Here is a 23,838-nt window from a genome sequence, read left to right as displayed (position 1 = left end):
ACACCATCTTGGACACTGACATGAGAAGCAAGCTTTGTGAAACAGAACATGAACTCTTTATTTAACGAGAGGTCAGTGTGTTGACTCAGATTTTGAACTTCCAGTTTGATTTGCCAACAAGGGGCTGAAAGTGAGTAAATACCTAAGATAACTACTTATAATTAACTCTAATTGTTTGGAATTTAGCCGAGGAGAGCTGAGAGACACAGAGATGATGTAGGCTGCATGTTAGCGGTATTATACCGATTCTGAAACAAACTTACTGCAGACATACACACTTGCAGAATCCAGCAAGTGAATAATTAAACACTGAATTGTAAAATTTACCCGTTACTAAATATTTTGAAATGCTTGAATATAAGCAAGAATCCAATAGCAATTAGAATCAATTCTTTGCCAGCTAAGAAGGCAAACCCCACAGCATGAAGCTTTGAAATTTTGATTTGTTAAGTATAAATATGAAGAGCAGCCAAGAATAGTTAGCTAAGACAGGTCAGCAACAAAGAACAAAAATTCTTTCTTGCAACGTTGAACATATGTGATACTATCAGTTTTGTTCTGGAAAACATTTTCTCTTCTTAGTTCGAAACGTGAGGAAACTGATCCAGGTCTGAAAGGGATATGTAGATGGTATACAAGCCCTAAATGTCACCAATATTTTTTAAAAAAAATATTCTTAAAACTGGTTTGAAAGTGTACCTGCAGACACCAAAGGTCTGACTTTACTATCAATCTACACATCCATTCCACTTATTCAAAAATAAATGTATTTGCAATGTATTTCTGCCATAAAGATCAATTACAAAGCCAAAGCTTGCCCTCAACATAATATACTCCACAGGGAGGCTACAGTCCTCGAGCCAACAGCCATTAAAATAAGAGACACCATTAACAACAAAATCATCTTTCAGTCAACAAAAAGCAGGTTCTTTGCACAGCCTTCATAATATTTCCATATTTGTTGGTCAATTTAATACAGGACTATGACTCATGAGGAGCCACTGTGACCAATACCATGTGACTTATAAAGGAAGGGCAGCTTTTAACCTTGAGGGAAAAAATGAAATATTTCAGTATAAAAGTACCTTCACTGTTCAATGAAGTTCGTGCTGGGTTTATAATTTCAAATTAGAGGCTGTCAGTGGAAACACATAATGCCTGAAGAACATGAATTCACTTCAAGGTCAGACATTCAATGACACCCTGTTACATAACCTCCTCAGAGATGTGAACCATTTCCAACTGAATTTTCAAATGTTATTTCATATTTTCCTACAAACACATTTCTCCTCCATTTTTTTTCTTTACTGAAGGAGAGAAAATGTTTTGAGGGAGAAATAAGACAACTGGCATGGAAATGTTGTGAAGTACTTTACTGCAGTAATAGAGGAAACAGCCATACATGTTGGAGCTACAGAGAGAAGTCAGTGTCATCCTGTGTGTTGCAGTGAATGCACAGATTGATCAAATTGCAATGGCGTGGTGCAGCGTGAGCAGGCGTCCCTCATGATTACGTTAACACCGCTGCAGACCCACTCAAAGAGGTGCCACTGCAGAGCTCTCAATGTCACACCGGCAACAGCAAAGAGAAACAAGAAACTTTTATCACAGCTGATGTGCTACAATAAGCTCTCAATGCTCTGTCCTCTCAAAAGACACGATTTCAGAAACACTGCTAAGGATGATAGAAACGGCCATATTTATACCTTGTAACAAAATGTAATGTGGCTTAGAAATGCTGTCCAGCAGCAACATAGTCCTGTACTGGAAGGTGTTTTTTTTTTTTTTTTTTTTTTTTTTTAAAGTGTGAGTGATTTTTGCAATTACAAATTATTGTAATTTGTAATTGTAAACAATTACAAAACCCCACTACGACTTGAGAGCAACGCTGTAAATGTTAAATTATAGTACTGGGAGCTAGATTTACCAACAATAAACTGTCATTTAGTCTTCACTATCAGGCTCTCACAGCTGCTTGGTTACAATTACACCATTACAGTTACCATGTACTGTAAAGTTCCTACAAAAATCTGTATAAATGACTAATGTATCAAAGCATTGTAGATTTATAAAACCAATCCACATGGTTATGGGAATGCTTCTGTATTCAACATTTAACAGCCACTGAAGATGCACACAGACTACAGGTGATTAACTGCAGTCCAAATGTTGGTTACTGCTATCTAAACAATGCTGTCACTCAAACAAACACTGGAAACTACGCCACACATCCACAGAAATTGTAATCTAACTGTACAGCTACAATAAACACAACAAATCACCACTAAATTCATTCCAGCATTTATAGTCCCATTAATCTTTTTGTGCTCACTTTGCAGATGCCTCCTGAGGTTGCTACAATATCTTCCACTAACTTTACATTTCTTTAAAGAGGCTCAGTGCTAAATGAAGTAGTTTGACTTGATGGGACATGATTTTCCCAGATGAACTTTGGGCAGACTTAAGCAACTGAAAGAAAAAGTACTGAAAGAACGCACAGGAGCCTTCTTCCTTTAAAGAAATAAACATTTAAAGCACTCAAACTGATATATACTTAAAAATTAGGGGTGCAACGATATTCGTATCGATATTGAACCGTTCGATACAGTGCTTTCGGTTCGGTACGCATATGTATCGAACAATACAACATTTGTAATTTATTTTATCGACTTTCCTTCTGACGATGCTGTCTGTGTTGAGCGCTCAGTGAATCTGCGTTCGACTACTCCGCCTAGGCTGCACTGTCTAGCGCAGATCCACTGAGCGCTCAACACAGACAGCATAGTCAGAAGGAAGAGCGCAGGGCAAGCTAGCAAGACAGAAGTTAAGCTCTCCTTGCAACATGGACCTCCCCCACCCTCATTCAGATCTGGCGTTTGGAATTATTTTGGTTTTCATGTGACGTATGACCCTGAAGGTAAGCGAGTCATGGACTAAAGTAAAACAGTATGTTGGATGTGCCATGCAATGCTCAATTACATGGGTGGGAACTAGTGTGTTAGCGCAGTTAGCTCGTTCACGTGTTGGCCGTCTAGCCCCATGCACGGGGCGATCGGCGGTAGCTCGTTAACGGAGATTTGCCGTGTTGTGGCGTTAAGGTCATTTCAACGAGATTAACCTGAAAGCACTAGTGGGAACACAACGAATATGACTGCACATTTACGCCGACATCATCCTAGTGCAAAGACAAAAACAACAAGCATGCTACTAACTTTAGCCGAGTCATTTAGACAGCTGTTAGCACATGATTCTCCTTATGCTGCTGAGAATATAGCCCAGAAGAAGCGGATAGTATAGCTTTTATTTTGGAAAGAGACATTTCTCTGTAATAAACTCTTTTCCAAAGATGAGTGATTCCTCAATCAGATACAGGGCTCGCAATATCGCTAGCCCGACGTCCTGGGGCTAGCGATTTTTTCAGTCGGGCTACCAAAATCTCTCTCTTCCCTGCCCGTCGGGCTATTGTAGGAAAAATATATGTCAATGCTTTTGCATTCTTTCAGAAATGTAGCTGGGTAATTATGTCATTGGCATCGGTGAGCCACTGTCAATATGTGACATATTGAAATCGCGTTTGAATTTGCGCTTGTTTTTTTGCTTTCACTTTGCAATTGTGCGAACTGTGTATAGAGAGCGACAGCACTGATCTGTGAGTGATGATAATTTGTGCACCAATTCCTCTGACATCGTCTTATTAATCGTTAGCTTACTATGCAAACATGACAAGTGAAATCTCCTGCAGCAAGCTTAAACATGTGAGAGGTTGATCGCGCAGAGAATCGCTGAGCTTATGTGAGTGCGTGTGTAAAAGCAGCAGGATATATATTTTAGTTCTGCTGAGCCAAATAAGACAGGTCAGGGTGAAGAAGTGACAGCCAAAGAAAAGCTTACCACAAAACGGAAAAGTTATGACAAATCAGACTATAAGGCAAAAAGAAAGTGCAGCTTTATGGTTTCATGGACAAAATAATTTCTGTGGCTGCAATATGACGAGCTAAATAACCAGGGCTGCACATAAGTGGTCCGCAGGTGCGCATTCGCTGTCAAAATAAAAAACACGCACAAGGGTTAGGGTTAAATTTAAAAACTGTACTTGTGAGTTAAAATATATATTTATAATTTTAATAAATGATAAATTAAAAAGGCATGAACATTTTTTTGTATCGAAAAAATATCGAACCGTGACACCAAAGTATCGAACCGAACCGTGAATTTTGTGTATCGTTGCACCCCTATTAAAAATAACTAATTTATGTGTCTTCTGCAATGCTCAGGTGCTGCTCGGTGGTTACCAAACAACATCTGAATATATCAGGCACAAGTTTATGGGCACAAATTAGATGCCATGTTAAAATAATATGTTGCTTTTATCAAGGTGAATAAAAGGTACAAAGGTCATTGTGGGTAGGTGGCTGGTAAGAAACACGGTGACATCATAGTATCAGATGTAGATAAGAACCTTCAGTTGTACCTGTGGGTGTATCACAGTAAGATTGGTGCACAAAAGGTCACTCTTTTTAAAGCCATCTGTTATAGTCACAATCTAAGTTAATAATATTCATTTATTTCAATCTAAAAGCGTAGTAGTTTTGGCTACAGTATTTCTATTTTAATAATGCTGTTGTAGCCACATTAACCAACATTTTGCTACATTGTAGCACTGACTTCATTGCCAATTGAATTAACCAGACCTGGCAAGATATCGTTATTACAATGTTAACATATTTTCTCTCTTTTCAAGTGCAAAAAGACAGTCAGCTACATAGTTACATTAATATGCTTGCTCACTCACATGCTTGGATACAATTTTACATTTTATTGACACCACAGAAACACCACAGGTAGCCGTTTTTACCTGAATATAACAGCCATCATAGTTTCAATGTCTATTCATATGTTGTGCTGGTAGGGAATGATGTGTCATAAAAGTGGTTTCTGTTTTGGTTTGTTTTTTTTCTTCCTCCAGCTAACTAGCTTCCATCCTGTTGTTTACAATACTTTCAGCACTGTTAGCACATTTAGCAGTGTAGCATCAAAGCGGAAATCATAAATGCAGGGGCATGCAGCAACCTCACAGGAAGTTGTTTAAAATAGCGCTGCAAATGTTCTTTTTTTTCCCCCCTTTTGGATATCCAATGAAGCACCAATGTATACGCAATTTATTTCAACTTCAATATCATGTGCCTCGTAAAACACAGATGTTCCAAATGTAATAGTTTTCTATCACAGCTGAGAACACGTTCAATTAAAGCGACCCCTCTATGAAACCGGGGAAATTCTTTTAAACTCATATGGAGGAGAACATGAACCAAAGTCAGAGCCGATGTATTGACAATTTTGAATGCCCTTTGGCCAACTTTCTTCTTCACCTTTTAAAGCCCAGGAAACACCTGCTCTGACAAAAAACAGGAAACAAAGCAGTGTAGCATCATAAGCTGCTTGTAGCTTCTTGTAGTTATATTGCTACCCCACTGGCACTCAAAAATCCAAGTTTATCTCCCTACATCAGAAGGGAAATCCGATTTTGACTGAAATCCCAGTCATCCTTGTTTACTCTGGTTTCTAGAGCGAATCATGACTGTGGACATGTTCCATTAATCATTTATCATGATGGGGACTGAGTGAATAATATCTGGTACACAGGTTCTCGTAGAGGATCAAATTTAATGACATCTATTTATACCCTCTACGAGCATTCAGCCAAGTGAATGCCACACTGTCGCCCAATCAAGCTTCTTGTTGTTTCACCTTCACATTGCCCACCCCAGTGTTTGTACCTTCATGACTCCTGACTACCACTCATTGAGAGATTTAAACAACTGCTCCTGGATTACTTCACAAAAAGACTTCCACAATTTGTGACAGTATGCAGTTCATCTTCATCACATTTGATGTTAAGCTGAGCTTTGGTAGAAGCCCCTCTGTGACCACAGTGAGGGGGGGAAATCATGTTGGTATAGTGAAGCTTTAAAGGGGGGGGATAAAGAAGCCCTGGGCAAAGATGATAGTGAGAAAGTAGGCCAGTATTTATGCTGTACTGCAGATGTGTGAGATTCCTGGAATGAATCCATAACTATTTGAAAAGTCTCAGTATTATGCAAACTTGTCCGGATCAGCAAACCATTGTTGGAATACGCACAAGCACTACTACAAATTTCTCTTTTAAACCACTAAAAATACTTTCTAAGGGTGCTCATAAAATGAATTCACAGCAGAGCTCATTTTATTTTTACCTTACTTTTAAGACTCCTTTTACAGTAACCTACATTACTCAAACACACAGTAGTTTCAATCTGTCAGAAGCAATTTCTTAGAATTCAGCTTGGTTACTTATTCGGGACACAGGAAGAGGCAAAAATAGATAAAACCCTTTGATTTCCTTAGATTCCAGATAAATCTGAAATGTCTCATCCTGACCCATGTCAACAAAAAGCCATGTTTAATCTTTTTAACTTCCGCGAGTTTTGCTCCCCTGTCACAGCTGTCAGGTGAGCTGACAAAGCGCAATGACACACAAATTGCAACTCTGTGCTGACAAACCCAAATTCAAAGTCAGACGTACGACACACACCACTCTATTAATAGTATTTAAATACTTGCTGCTTGGGTAAAAAGCCTAGCTGCTCATTTTTGAAGGCAGCTGTTTCCTTTAAACTAATCCCAGTTGTATCTGCACCTTTTTTTAAAAATATATATTTTCACATTTGGTTTATGACATAATTTACTTTGTACCTCATGTCAATTTGGCATAAATTAAATATTACAGAAAACAGCTTACTTTATCCTCCTTCCCTTTTTTCCTCATTACCGATTCTATAAGTAATGAAAAAAAAAATATATAAATGGAAATCCATTCCAGCTCATCTCAGGTCAAAGATTTACTGGTATATAAAGATCTTAATATCTACATTACATTAATTATTTAATAATATTTGTGAATAAACGGGTAACTTGTCACGAACAGTGGGGGGAAAAAGACAAACACATTTATGAATAATGCAAGATGTCCAGAAAAACTGCCAGTCTCTCATGTTAAGCTATTCTGCACTGCAAAATAGGTCAGGACATGGATTAAAAATAAATTTTAGTATATGAGCTTCACCAGTACTGTAGCCATGTCATACTGTATATGAGGGGAAAAAAGGGATCAAGTGGCTTAGCAATAAACCAGTGTCTACACACACCAAATCCCATAAACCAGCAAAACATTTTTAATTCAGTCAGTCTTTAACATGTCAACTAATAACTGACATCAAAGCATGTCTTCTGGAGCTGGACTTTATCAAATTTGTCAGAATAAAATACATTTTATTGGCAATGGACACATACTGAAACAAGATCAACAGCAAACAATTAAACAACCATCCCAATTGTCACATTCTCACTGTAAATTAATATGAATGATCCATGTGGGAAACCTGAGACTACCTCAACAACACATTCAACTGCACAAAGCAAATAACGCACAACAGGCAAGACGGCAACACCCAGCTTCTTATTCATGTTGGCCTCATACACCTACTACCGTAAACATGGTCCCTGCTGCCACTCAAAGCTCCAGAAACTGTGCATGTAAATCCATTTGGTAGAAAATAAAACGTTTTGCTCTGTAAAGACGTATATCTGAGCCTGACTACATTATTTGAAGGACCCTAACTAAAAAGCAACACAGTACAAAAAAAGTAGCAAGTTTCTTCAATCTGTTTTAGATGTTACCTTTGGGACCGACGCAGGCGAGCTCCACTGAAGAAATGTGGCATGTTAAAGTTGGACAGAACTGTCCACAAACTAGAATCCGACATTGTGTCCAAATCATGCCAAAGAGGGAGATGTAAAGGAGGCTTCTGAAGACTTGATGAGCAGAACCGATGGCTATCAGAGTTCAAGAGGTGGTGACCTCTGGAGCAGTCTTGACAAGTACTCTCCTTAGGTCCAAACTTCCTCTGCACAGGCACATCTGCAGGCAGCTGCGGCATAAACACACTAGCAGGGAGGACACGTTGTCCTCCTCTGTCCTCAAACAAAAAGTAATCCAGGGAGGATCCTGAACGGCACACAGTCTGTGATCCAGGTCAGGTGCTGACAGCCTCGACTGTTGCAGGTATATGACATCTAATACCAGCTGACTTTGTGTTTTCCCTTCTCACTGCGATTGCGTTCCGTATCCCAAACACTCACCGTCCTCCCTGCGCTCAACATGCTTCATATCATGTAACAGGCATCTACCACTTCACATCCTGTGAAGGGGGGTTGTGAGACAGAGGGGTAATGCATCATCAGCAGATGCTGCTGGGCATTCGCTACGTTCACAAACTGGCACCCCTCCAAAAGTCTGGTGGGTCAGTATTAAGCAGGACCTATTTGAAATTGAAACGCTGTGCTTCTCAATGGATTCTTCTGCTATTGCATAAATTCTTCGCTCCATAGACAGTCTTACCTCATTCATTTATTGGAGCTTCACCTTAACTACATCACCTTTGATCTATGACTCATTTTTTTTACTCTGTAAAAAGATAAGTAGCTAAACACAATGCATACTGGGAAATCATCAAACTTTACAATGTTCAAAAAAATATGAATAAAAAACAATGGCAAGCTTTATAAGTCTGATGTTTCAGGCGAGCAAAAAAAATAAAATCTCAGAGCTAAACTTGGGAATTCACATGCAAACAATTCGCTCCGTCAGCTCAGTGATGAATGTAACTTCTGAGTGCTGCGCGTATGTGTGAGAGTTCAGGTCAGCTGATCACCGCAGCCTGTAACGTGCAAAGCATGCAGGCAAATTCTCTGAAGTAGCTGTCAGGTCTCCAAACAAAACAATATCTCAAACAAGAGGAACCATTAAAAGCTTCTCCCAAAGTAGTTTTATTCAGTGATAATTCTACACAGGGAAGAGCAGAGTTCAGCCCTGAAAACACACTTTACAGCTCCAGAGCAACGATAAGAGTCCCACAATCACATGCACAGTTTACAGTCAGTATACTGAAGATGGCACTTTCACAATCCAACATAAAAACATCTGTCCTTTCTCACCTGAGCTTCAAGTTGTAAAAAAGATGTGAACCTCATGTGAGCACATGCACACAAAGACTAATGTACCTTAGAAGATTGATTAAGAGTAACTTGCATTTTAATAAAGAGGACATGTCTGTTTTTGCTGATAAATCAGAGTTGACACTTGAATAAATGTCTCAAAAATATTGCACGTTTAATAAGAGCGTAAGTTATTTGGTTAACTATTTGTATATTTGTTTAGTTATTTATTTCAGTTATGTAAAGCATTATTACACCTAGATTTCTAACTATAAAATCTTGCTACAGCCAGTGAGATTAAGATAGTATATCATTCTTCAACCAGGACAACAAAGCAGTTCAAAGACAGGCTGCAATCCTCACTGAGGAAGTTCCAGGTCAGACCTGAAGACCATCAGGAAGCAATGAGCAATGAGTCTAATAACTTGCCAAGTATGCTGTCTGGAAGGGATTCAAAAGCTAAGGAAGAGAGATGGAATGCAAAACCAACAAAGACTGGCACCTAACCACTGCTACTTTACATGCACAATCTTTGGCGACTGTGTCGTCATCAGAAGTTATTTTTATCCGTGTAAAACCTGAGTTTGTGTGTGTATTCTGTCAGAGTGGCTCAGTCCTTCTCCCTACAGGCCAGCGTGACAGCCTTCACTCTAATTATGGCCCTGCTCCGTTTCTGTGTTCCACATTAGAAATGGCAGTTCAGATGGTTCAAAGTCAAACTTGCATAGAGCAGCATGAATAGGGAGGTCACTGCTTGTGCTGACATCACAAGTAGAAAAATCAGGGTTGCTGTGCCTCTTTTTCTAGTAGCTCTTAAAAGAAGGAATCAAAACCATTAAAGGGAACCTATTGTATTCATTTCTAGGTCCATATATTTATAATTACTATTTCGCTCTTTCTAGAATAGCACTGAATTACTCAGTTTAAAACTAATATGGAAACTATCTTTGTTTATGTTAAAGCGGGTCCTTGGGTAAGCCCGTCAGTTCATCCAACGGCTAAAATTAGTCATTTTAAAATTCTTTTGATTGGCTGCCCCTTGTAAAAGCAACATCTGAACAGCAGGTAAGAGAAGCGCTCACTGTAAGATCACTGTATTTGGCATGTCACCGTCTCTGAGAACATGAAAAGCCAAGACTAAGAATAAGTCAGCCTGAAACTGAGGATTTAGAGGAGTCAGAACACTTTGACTCGTGTGAATTGCCTGTACGTTGGATTCTATTAATCTAATGGTGACCATATTAGCACTAATGGCGGTAAATTACTCCATAGTGTAACTTTAAACCAAAATTTTCAGAAAATGTTATTAAGTGCAGGTTCCAGTGGGTTAACAGTTCAACCAGCAATATCTCTGATTTTACTTATTTTACCATATAGTCTAAATCTTCATATCTCTTAAAGAGCAAATACTCTGCAGTTTTCAGACCATGGAGTCAATATCTTAAGGCCGGATTCACCATCTTTAGCACTGCGTGAAAAGCCCCAGTGCCCTCAAGGATTTGAGGCCAGTGTTGACGCAGCAGTGTTGCTGACTCAGAGATCTGGCAAACAACTCTATGTTGTCGGGCAAAGAAGTTGAACATGGCTCAACTAATACTGGGACTAATATTCAAAGACAGATTTTGCAACTCTTGCCAGATAATATCGCATTTAGACACTGCTGTGCAGCCTTTGAATTTATACATCTCTTATTAAATGTCAGCAAATGAAAGGTTTAATTTCTCAAAAGCACCTAAAATCACATTTTAATCAGCACTAAGGCAGGTCACGACTGTCCATCTAAATATGAAATTGCAAAAAACATTAAACAAAACATTTTCTTTCTTTCCCCCCCTTTACCATCTCTTCTCCCCTTTATTTTTCTTTCTCTCCCTCTCTTTCTTTCATTCTTTCTTTCTCTCTGTCCTATCCCTCAATAATTAAAATAAATGTCAATCAAATGGACCAATATGGCAAGGCCATGATGATCCACTTGGTAAAGTAAATCTAGGCATCTTCCTTGGCCTTCAGACAACAACAATTCTGATGGCTAAAGATCCAAACGGGACAAGCCAAAAAAAAAAAAAAAAAAAAAAAAAAGATTAAACAAACCAACAAACAAAAAAAAACAGTTGATAAACATTATGATGGTACATGTGTTGCTATGTAATGGTCCTATAGGATCACCACAAGTTTTCCGATTTGGCTTCTTAGCTGTGACCATGTCCACTGGCACATGAATAAAATCTGAAAATGTCAATAAATATATATAAAAATAAAACCTTTCTACATTCTTGTATGGAACTGACTCACTTAAATACCTGCTCCACTTGACTCTCTATGAAAGCTGAGCAGGAACAAGAGGAGACCAGAGGTGAAATGGGTGGGTGTTTTCATGCTATTCATTGATACAGAAAATTCTCAGAATTGAGCGTTTTGAATGAGCTGCAGAAAAATCCATTCCAAGTTTCATTCCACCCATTTTTCTTGGCACATGTGCTTTAGATTCAGGCTGAATAAACCTGACAGAAGACCGTGGCACTCTTCATATCAGTAAAACATATATGTTTAATGAACTGACTCTAAGACTGTTCACTCAAAGTGAGCCAATGGTGAAAGAATATGCTGCAGAATGTTTGTCTAAACTTAATATAGGAGGCAAAAAACCTGCTTTTGCTAAAACTGTACAGACTCACAGACTGTAGAGAGGACACAAGGACACAAAGATCTCATCTAGTGCTTTCATGCCATGTGTGCAGACTACCTGATCAGCTCACCAGTAGTTATACAAACATTACCTCACCAGCAAGATGGCTTCAACCTGACTCTGTCATTTCAAAGTGAAGCACACATAGTTGGCCCATGAACAATCGCAGTTTTAAAGCATCTGGCTAGGTATAATGTGGAGAACGGAGAGAGGACAGAGTGACACGCATCATTTAAAATCTAATTATAAACTATTTGAGATCTAACCAATAAGCCCTGATGTTGAACCATTACCAGCTTTTACTGTTTTGAATACTCTTCAATCCTAAATGAAACAAGCCTGGGATTCACACAGATTGAGACCATAATTAACTTTGATGTATTGCAAATGCCACAAATCCTACTTAGCACATGAAAGAGAAGCCTAAACCTCAGAACAGAGAGGGACAAGATGGGGGAAGGGGTGACATTATCAACATTATATAAGTATCACGTCCTCCCCTTTCAATGTCATTTCAATGGCAGATGATTTTGTTGTCGCGCTTGAGCCATATGACAGGTGAAGACAAGGTAACATGCACCAACAGGCCCTTCAAAACAAAACATCCATGGTTGAAGAACTCTTGCTTACCTCCAGAAATGAAAAGCGTGCAGTGGGCTGCACGGACTGCAAGGGCTAGTGGGAGTAGGGCTCAAGCTTCTGGGAGTGAGGCTGCAAGTTAAATGGACTCTAGTGAATAGTTGTCTTTTATCACTCTCTCTCACACTCACGCACACAAAGACAAAACCCCCACAACTCAGACACATGCCCAGATGAAAACAGCAGCATCATGAAGAGTAAATGATCCCTGTCAAATGAACTTAAGTTGTGTTTGAACAGCAGGTCTCCGAGGCATTTGTCTAGTTCGCCAGTTTTCGTTTAACATTGGGGATGTCTGACCTTGTAGACTATTCAGACTAAAACAAAACATGTCAATCATGTGCGTTCGCTAAAATGCTCATAAAAGCAGTTATAGATTAACCAGTCTTAACTGATTTTAGAGACGGTGAATCTCCCGTTGGTCAGCCCATACAGAATGACTTTCACTTTCTCTACTGTAGTCTATGTGGCCTCGTGTATCGAGTCATTTTTCAACATAACTGTCTGCTCTGCAGAATATTTGGTCCTGTAAAGGTGAGAATGTTTTACGACAGACTCTTCTGATGACTGGTACAACCAGAACTCTCCATGTGGTTTTTACAGTGACATTTCCCTGTTAAGCTTAAAACCACCAATCATTTCATCACAACCATTAAGACTTCATTCATATTGCCCAAGAACCACGACATGTGAACTGTAGATACTTTGAATCAGTAACACATGTATTAATTATCCAAGTTAGTTAGCTCCCAGATATGTGCCTTTTGCACAATATAGTCTGAATTTATTATTTATTTGTATATTTTTCAAAACAATAGAATTGTCCAAAACAATAATAACCATTTACAACTGGACAATCCCCTTGCTCTTATTCTGAAAGTTCATCACTGCTAACCATGTTGCATCTGATATCCTCATGTTGCTGTTGTACCTGCATTATCATAATAATCTTGGTATCGGGATCAAAACTGCAACTGACCAATCATGTTGGAATAGCTTTGCAATGCAGGGAAAAAAGGGAAAAAAAGTCTACATTACTTAATTTGGCTTGCTAGTGATTGGTTTTGTGTGTGTGTGTGTGTGTGTGTGTGTGTGTGTGTGTGTGTGTGTGTGTGTGTGTTTATAAATAGCACTGGCAAACAATCTTGGCTTATGCTAACGGAATACTGAGACAATGTCATTGGTCAGCTGTAATATTGATCATAGACCACCATTATTACGATGTTACAGAAACACCACCAGCACAGGGATATCATCGTGCACTAACCACCCAGCTGCAGTTAAGCAAAATTAAGGACCTGAGTCTGTCATCCCACAGTCTCGATGTACTCAAACTGTACTGGATTGCAGCTTGCAACAGCAGACCTTGTTTTGGTCTGAAGACCTGCTGCAGGGTCTAACAAGCACCTGCACCAAGCAGAGAATTGGACCTGCTACACCGAAAGAGCAGAACAGCGACTATTTTTATCAGCTGCAGTCCAAAACAGTGGAGTTGTAATCCATCCATTGAACGAGGAACTTACTTAATACTCAGTATCTGCCTCTCTAGCGTTTGTGACAAATTATATCAGGTATTATTTATTTTTTAAAAGCACTTCCTTTCATGCACTCCTGTCTACCTTCCATCACTACAGTTTAAATCTTTGGGAAACACTGGAGAGGAAATTCAGTTTAACACTTTTGTTGGGATTCGCTGCCAATGTGAAAAATTATATCATTGGTATATCACCAACCTTATTCAGAACCACAATTTGGTATGCCCCGACATCACAAGAGTATCACAGCAAATATAATTAGTGGGCGATGTTTGCTTGGAGATTTTTAAAATATGACATAATATATTATACAATCATTATCTGCTAAATTCCATTCCAAACGTTTTAGAAAAGTCTAGTTTGATGGATGACTAACACTGTAAAAATGTATCCTGAAATGCAGATTTTAAATCCTCAAATGGAGGGAACCATAACAAATGCCTTGTTGACCTAAATAAAAAGCGTATGAAATCAAACCAATGACAAGAGCTGTGATAAAAGCGGAAACTGACATTTAAACCACACAGCCTTCAACGCTTCACTGCTTCATCTAACAAACATAGTCTCAACACTCTAGATAGGTGTTGCTCTGTGTATGCTTTCTACGTGTGCACTGTTTGCTTGTGTCACACCAGCAAGTAAAACATATTGTGCAGTTGCGGCACTCCTTTTTCGTGGCACGTTACAGTATCTGTCTGTCCATCACATGCCCGTGCATGATAACATAAATCTGTGAACACGAACATAAACACAGACACGCGAGCACATGTAAGCTGCTGTTACCTAGCTGTTAAAGATCTGGCTTTAGACTTCCTGCTGCAGGTGCTGCTGCTGCTAATGCTAACACAGCAAACAGCATAAAGCAACAGTAAAAGACAGCAACAAATAAGACACAGAGATGGATCAAGCTACATACTTCAGAGGAGCCGTCTCCTGGGTAGGATAACGGAGGAAAATACTCACTCTAGCGTCAGCCCTGGAATTCTCAGCCTCTCCCGCTGGGCTTTCATGGCTGAACTGTGCTCGTTTGCTCTATTGTGGTCATGATATGCATTCACACTGCCTGTCTGCTAACCCCCCCTGCACTGACAAAGAGCCAAACCCAGCCACCACAGGACGATGAGACGGATTGGTTTTCTCTCCCCCGTATAAAAAAGGGAGGGGGGTTAAAAAAAAAAAAAAAAAAAAAAAAAAAAAAGGGAAAAAAGGGGGGGGGGGGGGGGGGGGGCTACGGCTCTTGTTTTGGTCTTTCCACGTTCCACCTTGAAGCTGTCAAATGAGATCCTCAGTTGCCTGCGGAGGGCATGGAGGCAGGACAATACCCCTTCTCCCCTCCCCTAATACACGCCTCCTGCTCCTTCAAACACATGCACATTTGTGCCCCCCCACCACCACCACAACCCCTTCACAAGCTGGTGACTTGCTACGGAGCAGAAATTAAACGCAAGTCTTGGACGTGCAGTCACCTTGACAGACGCTAATGTGAGGCTGCTCCGTGCGATGTCAACACAAGCACAGGGATGATGTCATCTTCAGAAGAGAAACAAAATGCATCGCTAACTGCCAGTCTGCCTCCGTCAATGTACAGGAAGCAGGACTGTAAATCAAACTCGCAGAAATAACTGCAAAGATGTTTTTTGGTTTTACATGCAGCGAAACTGAGAAATGATGAAGTGCTTGTGCTTAAGCTAGGGAGCCATAAACTGAAACTCAAAGAAGTACAGTAGGATGACGCACCCAGAGTGTCCTGCAGCAATTTAAAGCACCCTGAAAATTATTATTCATCATCAGCAAAATTATTCGTACTGCCAGACCATCAAGATCCCAAGAAGTTGAAATGAGTCAATGACTCACAGGAAATTATCTGTGAATGAGTTGCTGAGTTACAAAAGATTGAGGTTATTAGGAATAATTTGACATCACTCTGTAAAAGAAACACATTTCCAGAAAACGTGTTTGCAATGAGTCAGCTACAGGAACTGCAAAAGATAGCTGCTGTAGGATGATGCTTTGTGCAACCTGGATTTGGCTGGAGAAATATAGAGGGCAAAGGAGACCTCACTCATTCAGACAGTACACTAATGAATTCTTTATTACTACGAACATGTCTGAGGAGCAAAGAGGCACTGCAGATGACACCAAACACTGCATTAACTGCAGACGTAGAAAGCAGGAAGTGCCACATAAGGAGGTGTAGAGCTGTATCTAGCGTATAAAAGGTCAAATGTACGGCTATTTAAAATGTCAAATATTTATTTTTTATTTATTTTATTTTTTTCCGGATGTGCAGACACAAGACATTAGCCAGGTTTAAATTAAAATTAAAATTCACTTTTTTCACAATACTTTGTGCGCAAGGGTAACATTTTAATTCACTGCTATTGTAAGGGACAGTGTACTGTTACATGAATTATCACATTGGCTTTCTTGGCCGGCTTTTAAACTGTAATTTCTTACAACAGCTACAAAACACTTTCAGATGTGGTTGGCAATATGTTCTACATGCTAAATCCAATAGATTTATACTACCTTAATTCAAACTAGAGGTTACAGTCCTGGTCCTCTGCTAGAAAAGGGTGAAGTGCCCACTCCAGCTCAGGGACGATTTCCTGCCCTAAGTAGAGGAGTTCAAGTATCTCAGGGTCTTGTTCATGAGTGACGGGAGAAGGGAGATCGACAGACGGATTGGTGCTGCGGCTGCAGTGATGCAGATGCTGTACCGGTCCGTCGTGGTAAAGTGTAAAATCGAAGCTCTCAATTTACCAGTCAATCTACGCCCTACCCTCACCTATGGTCACTAGCTGTGGGCAGTGACCGAAAGAACGAGATCACGGACAGGGGTGAGGAGTTCAACCATCTGGGAGGGGCTCAGAGCTGCTGCTCCTCCACATCGAAAGGAGCCAGTTGAAATGGTTTGAGCATCTGACAAGGATGCCTCTTGGGAGAGGAACACCTCGCCCAAGAGGCATCAATGGGGCAGACCCAGCACACGCTGGAGAGATTATATCTCTCAGCTGGCCTGGGAACGCCTTGGTGTTCCCCCAGATAAGCTGGATGAGGTGGCTGGGGAGAGCAACCCAGCCCTGGATAAGCACAAGAAGAAGGATGGATAGAAGTTACAGTATGTTTAAACAAGCACACCAGGTACATCAGGAATGCAATTATAGAGATTAAGTAGAACCATATAGAAAGTCCAGTCTAAGCTAAGGCTAAGCTGAGATTTTACTGCATTCTTCTAGTTTTTTTTCCCAGTGATAGCTGAAATATCTGGCTTTTGGTAAAGTAAGGTGACTCAGTAAGTTGTTGTTTTTTTAATTAATGTAATGCATGACTGTTACTGTACCAAGGACAAGTAAAACAAACTCCCTCACAGTGTAGAGAGAAGCTTCAACTGTTCAGCTGGAAATCATTTGAAAGTTAGTTCTACCTTTATGCAAATGTAGACCTTAAAGTAGAACATCTAACCATCCATGCATACTTTCCTCTTACCTTTCTCTCAGTATATGAATACAAATATGTAAACCTTATTTAAAAAGACCTGAATTCAACAGCTTGCTTAAAGTTGCTCAGTGCTGGAACTTGATTCCTGGGACTGTCATCTAAATGAGGTCACATTCAAAAAAAGACTTGTTAGAGAAGAAACAAAGGTTAGGTAATGATATAAACAATAACAAAGAATTTCCTTGAGAAATTCAGTGAACAGCTTCTGTACATTTTGGAGGACAAATTATTTTAAATGGTTTGGGACTACACTGATTAAACCAATCTTTGATTTACCTTTAAAAGCTGACATGTGGAGATATTTTTCTTCTTACGTTTTTTCGAGATTAACATCTTTTTGAAATAACCTTTGGGCTAAAACCTGGTTTTTCAAATGATTTCCTATTTGCTTGTTCAGCTTCCCTTGGGTACTTATTATCCAATTATGTTCTGCCATTACTGCAACAATGCTGAGTAAGAACTGAAGCACAGCATCTGGGTGCTCTCATCAAATCTGCAGTGTAACCAGTAGTAAACAGTATTGTTGTGTTTCCACACTGTAAAACTGACCTTTATGGTCATTGTGTGTTAAAGAAAGTTAATAGTGTGTATAAGTAAAAGAATAACATTACTCTTGATTAAATTTGCTACCAAAATAACATATTTTGTTGATACGATACAGACTGAATGATAGTAGGTTAATATAAGGCTAATGTAAGCTAACATAACTTAACCCTATTAGTAACATTAGCTTAATATTAGTTACATTAACTTACCCACCGCAAAGGCTTTAGCATATGGCCTTCACAGCTGCCTCAAACAAAATGTACCATGTATGTCAGGATAACATAAGAAGAATAATGCTTGGACGTTCAACTAGAACTCAGTAACCTTGAATTTCTTAAACAGATCTTTTAGGTACTTTGCTAAATTGGAGGCATTTCCATCGTTGATCTGAAAAGCACAGTGGCACTGTTTGAATATTGACTTTTGCAAATCAGTTTTCTCTACTGAAACACAAAGTAATTCCACACCCAACGTATCCAAGTTATCACAGCAGCTAAACTATTTGTCACAAATAGTTTTTAATGTGCTTGTATGCATCTTTCTTCTGTACGCATAGACTAGAAGACTAGAACACCCACTAATCATTATACGGCATGCCATTCATTTTCAATAGAACTGCAGCCCTGACATACACTACCTATAGCAGTAAAAAAGAAATACTTTTACATTTTCAGAATTTTGCAAGTACTCGTTCTGGTGACTAACATAATTGATTACTACTGTTACAGCAGCCACTGTGAAATATTTCAGCTTACTCTAAGAGTACTTGAATACAAAATAACTAGCTTTTTTTTCCGTATCTTGTATGTTGAACTGTTCGGTGTGTAGACAGATACCACTAGATGCCACTAGTGTTTGGTTAAATCATTTAAAAAAAAAAAAAAAAAAAAAAAAAAAAAAAAAAAAACCCTGCTTACTGTGCAAATAAAAATGAATCTAAGAATCATAAAAACTTTGAAAATTTTCAAGGTTTTTTTTTTTTTTTTTTTTTCTTCAAGTTAAGGGATTTAACTACACCCAATTTTCTAGATACGCTGCCTTCCTTTGCTTTCTGGAAGTAAATATATTTCTGTTTTGGACTGTTGGCCTATACAAACAAGCAATGTCAAAGGAACTCATTTATGGTTTTAAGAAATAACTACTGATCTTTTTTAATGGTCTATAACATTTTGTCGACTACCTAATTAAAATTTAGCAATAGCTGTGAGCTAGGACTCAAACATCTCCGTAAACACTAGTGACTGACTTAATGAAGCATGGTTGAGCATCTGTTAAACTAAATGTAATAGAATCTACAGTCAACAGAGCCACTTAATATCCTGTTGCATGGCAAAGCAGCTGATGATGCTAGACAGAATGACACGTTTAGTACACTAAAACTGCAAAAGGCTATAATTTAGGCAGGGGATGAGAAACAGGATCTAAAACCATGGTCAAGAAATCCTGTGATCCATGTTGATCTGCATACAAATAATTGATTTTCAATTAGTCTCAGAACCCAGCAAAAGACTTCCAACTATTAAGGTCAGTCTATAAATAGGTTAAACTGATATCTCTACTAGAATGACTCATACTGGAAACAAGTGTAGATATGGCTGTCTGAAGAGGTGTAATCCATCACTTCTGCTGCCATGGAAAAAAATAAACACAAATGCCCTCAGTAATGAAAAGAAAATGTGGATAATGCTAATTAAAAGGCATCAGCCAGCATGTTAATGACATCAAATGTTCAGTAGATGGCTCTCTGTCACAAGAAAACCTCAGAGACTACAGAGATTTAATCAACACTGAGCCAGCACTAAGGAAGCACTTTGAATTCAGTGCACTTTTCCTTACACTGATTAGAAGATGTAGCCAGAGCATCTGGCTTCCCCCCCCCCCCCCAGCATATTCTTTAATCGGCTCGTACATGTCATATCAACATGTGACCCAACCACACATAATAAGCACCAACAGTGAGGATATAGCTCTAATACTAATGAGAATTGATATTCTCTTCTTGTTTTAAAAGATGGCAAATTAGTACAACCATGTTTTGGCTTAGTAAATAAAAGTAAGCTTTGATACATCTGAAGCCACCATATCAAGTTTGTCATATCCAAACAGCATTACTATGGTTACCAAGGTCAGTAGAGGTTCTAGCTCGCTAAATATACACCAGTGCAGTTGGTGATCTCACAGCAGCATGTTAGTAATGGGTCACCTCCATTATAGTACCTGCCCTCTCTGGTGAGGTGGCAGCGAGAGCAGCAAGGTGTCATGACAACTCTCTCACCACCAGGAAATAAATCAAACTAAAGTGGATCGATGTCGAGGAAGTCTTTTATGGCTTCACATGGCTTAAAGCTGCATCTCATCTGCCCATGGAGCACCTTCGATAAGCTTGTGAACACAAATGTGAACAGCCAGCCTGAGGAGGATAGTCTGAATAAGTGCAAATGTCTGTTCTTTTCTGATGACAACACAGACCATTATAAAAAATAGAGGTCAATTATTTCACCATGTAAATTGATATTCCCTCTATTTTCCAAAATGACAGTGTGTGTGTGTGTGTGTGTGGGGGGGGGGGGGGGGGGGGGGGGGGGCAAGTACTCCATTCCAACAAAACAAATCAAGAGCTGTCATATATACACTGACATGTCAAGATGATTACATGTATAATGTGGTTAATTTATATGCCATGGGTTAACAAGATCCATTCTTCTCCAGCTATAAAAGGATTTTTTTAAGGAAAATTGACTTGTTTTTCCACTTACTTACATCATCTTAAGAGAGAGAGACTCTAGAGAGTATATGACCAAGCACCTTCAATATGTAAAACCTCTTTAAGGTAAGAACTCATATAGGTATTAGCTAAATAGGTTACAGAACAGCTACTTTAGGCAAACAACACAAAATACAATGAGCCCAAATGAGGCTAATACTTTATCAACTAGCACACAACAGCTGGGAAAGAAAGAAAATCTGCATAGTAAAACTACTGAACTCACACCTTTGTCCAACAGTTTTCTACATGTTGAGAATCAGACATTCCCAGGTATTTCAGAGTTTTATCCTCGAGTTACAAAGCACTCAAAACACCACTTTTCATGTACTGTAGTATTATTGTAGTATGGGTAGAGAGTTGGGGAAAGTCCATAATAATATTAAAGTACATTTTTAGATGAAAGACAACATGTCTAAAATGTAAGACAGTCTGAAAACCTTCCAAATACCATGAATACTGTTCAGCTTTATGTTCAGTGTACACATATATCGTGGCATCTTTACAACTTTATTTAAACTTTCATGTAAACATTTCCTTTCATTTGAACAAATCTAATGAATGGACAGCTTCTAAGAGTTTCATGTTGCTCATAAGAATGGACAAGCACACCTTACTATTTCAATGAATACAGTGGGCATCAATAAAAGAGGTAGTTACTTTATATCTCTTTAACATTTAAGATGGTACTTACAAACTGCCTCTTCTGGGAAGACTCAGCTCCTTCTGCAAATGAAAACAAGAGAGTTATAAGCATCAAAATTAGCACCACAATGTACTTTAACTCATCTTTTACCAACAAAGACCAAAGAAGAAAGTCAGCATTATTAAAAGGTTACTTTGGCTCATTTATGCAGAACTACCAATTACTTGTAGAAGGTATAATGTCATATATGTGCATATTTATATCCTGAAAATGACAAATGCAAAGCAAAACTTGAAAAACAGCATTAATTTACAAGGACCATATTCAGCATAATATTTATGTTTAAAAATAAATGAAAGGAGGTGATGATTAAGGTAGCAACTGAAGTTCTATCATAAACTTTAATCTGTTCTGCTTTTCAGCTGTTCCAGCAGGTTAACACCTTCAAAAAGAGCCAACATATGGACGGAGAACACGGAGCAGGTGTGAAGCTGTTATATCCATTCCCAGAGAACTGGAATAATCTGCATCTGGATTTCAAACTGTTCACTTTAATCAGGTAACAGCTGCAATAAAATGAATGACTCAAATGATTTAAATTGAATTTGCCTTACTTGAAGATTGTTTACATTTAGTGTGGACTAAGGAAACACGATAACTCAGTCAAACACATCAAACACAAGCATAAAAATACATTTCACAGCCTCCTTATGCTGTAAATGCAACTTGATGGCTGCCTAACTTCTTCTACACGTGTTGGTTTTAATACTTTATATAGGGCTGCTCGATTATGGCAAAAATGATAATCACGATTATTTTCACTGAAATTGAGATCTCGATTATTTGACGATATTTATTTAACCCTTTAAGACCTACCATAGAACCAAGTCCGCCAGAGCTTATATTATTTTTTTACATGTTGTAGTGCCATTTGTGGGAGCATTTCAAGCTGCTATACAACTGTTATAGCCCATATTTTAATAATATGTATGCATTAAGTCCATAGTAACTACATTAATTGCAAAAAAGTGCAATAAACTACAAAAAAAAATTGAAAATAGTTTTTGTTTTGTTTTTTACATATATTTCTACTTCGAGAAATTTAAGAGGTTTATCCCTCAAAACTTTAAATACAAAAAAGTTGCAAAAAGTAGTTTACAACAGCAGGAAATTTATTTTGAGTGTCTTCATAGTTTTATTTTGGAGATACACAAATTTTTTATATACACTGCAGGAAAAACGAAAAAACAATCCTATGATGCAAATTTGCAAAGAAAACAGCAGGTGCATCAAAATAAACTATTTCCAGCAGTGCAATTTGAGTTCTAAGTATCTCAGAAACTATTCAGAAAAGTCAAACATGACCAGTATAGGTTTTTAAGGCCTACAAGTAAAAAACTACATTTCCGTGAAAATGACGTCACTTCCGGTTTCGGCCAGGAGATTGCAGACATGTGATAGTTCGCGCTGACGTCTGTTTCACTGTGGGAAGTGTTACAAACAGCTGATCGGATCGGCAAAGCGTGTTTCTGGAATATTATGTTTTTGTTCCTGCAAGAGCTTTTTATGCAATTTTTGCAAAGCTTTATGTGGAAGGAAACCGTGACCGAGGACAAGCTGATGGCATAAGATGTAAGTACAGCTCCTCCGGTTTCATATACAAAACAAATTATTGCGCTAGCTTACATGGTTCAGGTTCTACAGGGATTTAAAAATAGTTACACAAAACGGAGCGTGCTGCTTTGACCGGCTTTAAAGGGTTAACAATGACTTTAAAAAAATAATATAAAATAGTGTGCAACACCACTGAAGTTTTTTTTAACCTCTCTTTTCGACCAACGGCAGTCACTCTCCTCTCCAAATAACTTCTGCTTAGCTTTCCGAGCTTCCCTCGGGTCCTCTTAATCAGCAGTCTCCAACCTTTTTTGCGCCACGGACCGGTTTATGCCCGACAATATTTTCACAGACCGGCCTTTAAGGTGTCGCGGATAAATGAGGGAGGGGCTAATAATCGGCTCAGTCATTTTTAATGATTGTTGAAAGCCCAGATCGTAATCGTGATTAAAATTCGATTAATTGAGCAGCCCTAACTTTATATGTATAAAAAAAACAAAAGGAGAAAAAAAGTGACTGAAAATCAGTTGTATAGGGCAAAAATACACAGAGGCCACTGTGTGTACTGAAACGGCCCAGCAAACAACAATCCCCTCATTGATTTCTGGAGCGATTATGTTTTCTCACAAGATTGTTGCATGAAAAAAAAAAAAAAAAAAAACAAAAAAAAAAAAAAAAAAACTGCATGCAAACATTTGCAGAGATGCAAATTTCTTGCAGGCAAATAACTTACTTATGGTGGTGGGGTTTTTTTGTTTGTCTATTTGTATATTTATTTATTTATTTATTTTAATCTGTAGCTGTGTCCAGTCTCCCAAACACAGAAATCAAATTGTATTGTGACATCACCAAAGAGATGGCACAAACTTACTGA

General features: G+C 38.6%; 1 protein-coding gene across 13 annotated transcripts in view; it reads right to left on the bottom strand.

Annotated features, from left to right (window-relative positions):
- The window catches only part of mast4 (microtubule associated serine/threonine kinase family member 4), a 101,091-nt gene that overhangs the window by 30,025 nt on the left and 47,228 nt on the right, over positions 1-23,838 (bottom strand). For 6 of the 13 annotated variants that reach the window (XM_040007332.1, XM_040007333.1, XM_040007334.1 and 3 more), the window contains 2 exons: positions 21,399-21,430; positions 12,350-12,430 (listed from right to left, as the gene is read on the bottom strand). In XM_040007332.1, coding sequence (XP_039863266.1) covers positions 12,350-12,430; positions 21,399-21,430 — 113 coding nt within the window. Of the gene's footprint in view, positions 1-7,716; positions 10,926-12,349; positions 12,431-14,856; positions 15,083-21,398; positions 21,431-23,838 lie in introns of those variants that run through there. The other 7 variants (XM_040007336.1, XM_040007337.1, XM_040007344.1 and 4 more) reach the window with 4 other exon arrangements.

This window comes from Simochromis diagramma, unplaced genomic scaffold (genome assembly GCF_900408965.1).
Source record: "Simochromis diagramma unplaced genomic scaffold, fSimDia1.1 OVJJ01000682.1, whole genome shotgun sequence".
NCBI lineage: Eukaryota > Metazoa > Chordata > Actinopteri > Cichliformes > Cichlidae > Simochromis > Simochromis diagramma.
The sequence above is the reverse complement of the archived record's forward strand: the minus strand, read 5'-3'. Positions and strand labels throughout refer to the sequence as shown.